The sequence below is a fragment of the Gadus morhua genome, chromosome 15 (assembly GCF_902167405.1).
Source record: "Gadus morhua chromosome 15, gadMor3.0, whole genome shotgun sequence".
In the NCBI taxonomy this organism is placed as follows: domain Eukaryota; kingdom Metazoa; phylum Chordata; class Actinopteri; order Gadiformes; family Gadidae; genus Gadus; species Gadus morhua.
The window spans coordinates 10,231,607-10,236,704 of NC_044062.1; the positions used below are offsets into that span (position 1 = coordinate 10,231,607).

The 5,098-nt window shown below is 45.9% G+C and overlaps 1 protein-coding gene across 2 annotated transcripts in view; it reads right to left on the reverse strand.

The window, feature by feature from the left end:
- Positions 1-2,240: 2,240 nt before the first annotated feature.
- LOC115559732 (gamma-synuclein) overlaps positions 2,241-5,098 on the reverse strand; it is a 3,994-nt gene continuing 1,136 nt past the window's right edge. Inside the window, exons 2-6 of one of the 2 annotated variants that reach the window (XM_030378791.1) lie at positions 4,574-4,615; positions 4,217-4,344; positions 3,713-3,739; positions 3,063-3,137; positions 2,241-2,724 (exon numbers count right to left, since the gene is read on the reverse strand). In XM_030378791.1, coding sequence (XP_030234651.1) covers positions 3,084-3,137; positions 3,713-3,739; positions 4,217-4,344; positions 4,574-4,615 — 251 coding nt within the window. In that variant the 3' untranslated portion in view covers positions 2,241-2,724; positions 3,063-3,083. The remainder of the gene's footprint in view (positions 2,725-3,062; positions 3,138-3,712; positions 3,740-4,216; positions 4,345-4,573; positions 4,616-5,098) is intronic. The other variant, XM_030378792.1, reaches the window with a different exon arrangement.

Here is a 5,098-nt window from a genome sequence, read left to right on the forward strand (position 1 = left end):
CATGCGCGAGACGGATAAATCCAGTGCTTAATGCACCGCCTCTGGCGGTCAGTAAGGATGAAATAGAACAGCTGGATAGCTTTGGCAGCTTTGAAAGAAAGTCCTGCCTTTGGTCTTTCTTTTTATGTGACCCGCTTTCGTACGATCGCTTCATGTTTCACTCGATTTATGTCTCCCTCGATTTCTCTCTCTCTCTCTCTTACCGCTTACTGTTTTGAATTTGACATAATTTCCGCATACGCGTGATGAGCGTGATGCGCGTAACATGGAATAGTCCATGTAGTGCAGACTGAAGGGGGGTGCACACGGAAAGATCGTCAAAACATGAGTAATAATTAGACATCCCGATGCTACTATTGTGAAGAGATTTTTATAAAAATAATAAATATGGGGACAAAATATATGCATTGGGGCCCTCTTGACCAGATCGATATTGTAAATAAGAAACTGTTCTTAATGTTTTATCTGGAAAAATAAAGGTAAAAAAAAAAAGAAAAAATTGGGGGCCCCAAAAACCTTCTATGGGGCCCGGGGCTCCAGGCAAATGCCTGGTTTGCCTAATAGTACGGCCCGCCACTGCTTCCATGAGTATACTTAAAGGAAGTATACTATCCGCACTATCTACTACGTTATTTTTTCAGATGTGAGTGCTGTTCCAAATCGAGTAGCCTACTCGTAGACTACGAAATTACGATCACGACTGCCGCCGTGGCTACTCCCCCGCAATAAACATCCCGCTTTGAACGGTGAACTCTTTACGCCTAGCAGCTATAAAATCTATAAAAACTACAAAATGACTCTATTAATGCAGGCTATGTGGAAAATGCGCCGACTTTGGCTCCGCCTCTTCCGCTACGTAGCTAAGATGGCTGCCGTTGAGTACGGGGAGTGCCCTTTGATCCACGCTTCATGATTAGCCCGTTTTGAGTACGGCATCCGGGTCCTTGAAGTAGCCTATACTTCTTTTCGCCGGATCTTACTCAAATTTTGGCTAGTAAGTACGGACGGTACGGGTATTGGAACACGGCACAGGTTCGAGCGTGTGCATGGGTTGAATTGCGTGTGTCTCACGCCGAATGCATGAGACATGAGAGCCCTGTATTTACGTGACACAAACCAGCACCGCAAACGTTCTCTCCCGCTTGAGATTACGTCTTTCTTTATAGGTTCATGGGTCTGATTCGCCGATTTCCCATGCTGATATCCCCGAAGATTCTCGGGCATCTTCGACAATTTGGCTATAGATTGTCTCATTACACGCTAAATAATATAATTATAGCCTAATTATATATATAGCCTATACATATATATAGGCAATATATATAATTAGGCAATATATATATATATACATATAGCATTTGTGGTTTTGGCATAAACATAACTAGGGTGCACTGTACTATCTGCACACACCCTTTCTGAAGCCTCTCTCTCGCTCTCTCTCTCTCTCTCTGTCCCTCCCTCTCTCTCTTTCTCTCTCTCTCGTACTGTTTTGTGGAGCACGTTAATTGTCTTACAACACTCCCATTCAGAATGCATTGGTTTACATTTCGTTCTGTGTAACACGCAAAAAGTCGGACTATCGTGCTCTGGAACACGCTTCAATAGATTAACGTTTGTGCGCAGGAGCACGCAATCGCGTGATACCGGGTTGCAACATTTTTACTATACCGACAGTGATACATTGTTTCACTCCTTATGACAAATGTACTTATGTAAGTCGCTTTGGATAAAAGCGTCTGCTAAATGCCCTAAATATTAATGTAAATGCAAACTTAGCGCTACAGGCTAGCACAAAAAACGTAGCACTACAGGCTAGCACGACACATGTAGCACTACAGGCTAGCACGACACACGTAGCACTACAGGCTAGCACGACACACGTAGCACTACAGGCTAGCACGACACATTGTAGCACTACAGGCTAGCACGACACACGTGGCACTACAGGCTAGCACAACACTAGCTATTGAGGCTAGCATCAGAACTAGCATCAGACACTGTTAGCAGAACGTGAGCCTGGAGACACGCAGTCGACACGTGACTGTGAGCGAGAGGTGGACTGGGGTTTAGACTGGAGGAGACAAGGACACGAGGAGAGGAGAGGAGGAGACAAGGACACGAGGAGAGGAGAGGAGGAGACAAGGACACGAGGAGAGGAGAGTTAAGTGCAGAGTAGTTGATCCCAGAGCAATCTAGTGTCATTTTGTGTCAAACACGTTTTAAGAAATACGAGTCAAACGTTTAGTGTTTGGATAAAATAAGTTTTATTTTTGAGGGTCTGCGTGGACCAACAACAGGAAGATATTTTAATTGTATTAGTGTTTATGTGTGTACATGTGTGCGTGGGCTTTCTGTGTAGGGTATGTGTGCGTTTATGGATGGGCGTGTTTGTGTTAAAGCTTTACTGCATTTCTTCAGGCCCTCTTGAGTGACATCGGGTGTGGCTTAAGGGGGTGTGGCTTGGCTTGAATAATTGGTCAATGAGCTAATTGGACTTTAATTTGTTACTGTGGCAACAGAAAGCGTCAACATGGACACTGAATCTTAGCTAGAGAATTATACATGAGAGACATTTAATAAAACAGATTAGGCTAGGTAACCATGGAAACAAACACTGATTAAGCAAATCACAGCAGGGTTATTATGGGGTAACTGGCGGGGCGGAAGAAGTCAAAGGTCAGCTGCTCCTCCCGTCCTGCTGGTTCCTCAAGAGCCAGGAAGTCACTGATGAGAGAGAGAGAGAGAGAGAGAGAGAGAGAGAGAGAGAGAGAGAGAGAGAGAGAGAGAGAGAGAGAGAGAGAGAGAGAGAGAGAGAGAGAGACAAACGCACTATTGCTAATTCATTGATTATCTTTAACAATAGTTATTATTGGAATGAATGAATGTTTTTCATGTTCAAATGCTTTAGTAAGAGTGTCGTGCTAATGAATCCCCTCTAGTGAGGACAGCTGGAGGTGTAGAGGTGGATGTGTAGAGGTGGAGTTGAGGACAGGTGGAGGTGTTAAGTTGGAGGTGTAGATTTTGAGGTGTAGAGGTGGAGGTGAGGACAGGTGGAGGTGTACCAGTGGTGGTGTTAATGACCCCTAGGAGGCGGTCTGGACTGGTTCGGCTTCTCCCTCCACCTTGGGAGCATCAGCCTTCAGACACAGACAGACAGACAGACAGACAGACAGACAGACAGACAGACAGACAGACAGACAGACAGACAGACAGACAGACAGAGGGTTAGAAACAGCTCTATTCCAGAGATATGGGTGAATACAGTAGGCAGGTACGTTTGGTGTAAAGCCTCTTGAGGAGAACAGGGAGGAGTTAGTGGTTTTGACAATGGAGGGGTTAGTTGTTTTGACAGTAGAGGAGGAGTTAGTAGTTTTAAGGTGACAGTAGAGGAGGAGTTAGTAGTTTTAAGGTGACAGTAGAGGAGGAGTTAGTAGTTTTAAGGTGAGAGTAGTGGAGGAGTTAGTTGTTTTGACAGAGGAGGAATTAGTGTTTTAAGGGGTAGTAAAGTCAGGAGGAGTTAGTTGTTTTGTGTCTCTAATACAAGGTTCTAATGAAATAGATCTAAAGTGAGGTTCTAATATGAGTTGAGGTTGTAATATGAGTTCATATTGATCGGGTTAGAGAGCTACAGAGTTATTTGGTTCCTTAAAGGCAGTGAATGTGGCCTCCATCATGCCATGCTGTCAGTCCCCTTCCCCAACCAATCAGGCACCTCATCAGCCACTGGTCCCTCCTCCCCCTGATTCCGGCCAATCACCAGCGAGTTGTACAAAAGGAAACAAATATTAAAGAAAACAGCACAACACGGTACAGTTGAATACAGCATATACCTGTAAAGAACAAGTGACCCGTACAGCTAGACAGCTAGCATAGAACCCGCTATAGCTAAACAGCTAGCATAGCTCCAGGTACAGCTAAACAGCTAGCATAGCTCCAGGTACAGTTAGACAGCTAGCATAGAACCAGCTATAGCTAAAAAGCTAGCATAGCTCCAGGTACAGCTAGACAGCTAGCATAGAACCCGCTATAGCTAAACAGCTAGCATAGCTCCAGGTACAGCTAGACTGCTAGCATAGAACCCGCTATAGCTAAACAGCTAGCATAGCTCCAGGTACAGCTAGACAGCTAGCATAGAACCAGATGTTGTGTTCATGTTCACGGTGTGTATCTGGACCGGTCAGGTTGGTTTGATTTGTCAGCGAGAGCTGTCACTCACGGGCTTGACCAATCCGCTAGCCAGTGCGGCCTGCTCCACCCCATCCACCGTGGCCTGAGCCACCTCATTGGCTCCTGAGACGGCCGAGTCGGCCACCAGGTTAGCCTGCTCGGTGCTCTTCTGGGCCACTGGACAGAGGAGCACAACGATGTACACAACAACACACAACGATGTAGACACCAACACAACAATGTACACAACAACACAACAATGTACACGACAATACACAACGATGTCCGTTTCAACGCAACGTACATATAACAAACTAACATATATGGATCTATGAATGTGTGAGTGCGTTCATCCCCTGGTCGTCAGCCAATCAGGAGCAGGCGTGGGGACACCTGGCAGGTGTACCTGTGTTTACGCTGGACACCAAGCTGTCCTTGGTCTTGTTCCCTGGAAGAGAAGAGCACACCTTTACCTGTCTGCCTGCTGTCTGTCTACCTGCTACCTGCCGCCTTTCTACCTGTGACCAGTCTATCAGTCTACCTTTCTGTCTCTACAACACAGCAAACTTATTATTAAATATGGTATGATAATATGTATAATACATACATGCTGTGTGTGTGCATTATATAATAACACACACACACACACACAAACACACACACACACACACACACACACACACACACACACACACACACACACACACACACACACACACACACACACACACACACACACACACACACACAAACACACAAATGAACACACACATGCACACACCACACAAAAACACACAGCGGACAACAGCAGAGTGTGTAATGGAGCACTCTGGTGTGATGGGACCGGGCCGAGTGCTATACTCCCCCTCCCTCCCTCCCTCCCTCCCTCCCTCTCCCCCTCCCTCCCTCCATCCCTCCCCCTCTCCTCCTA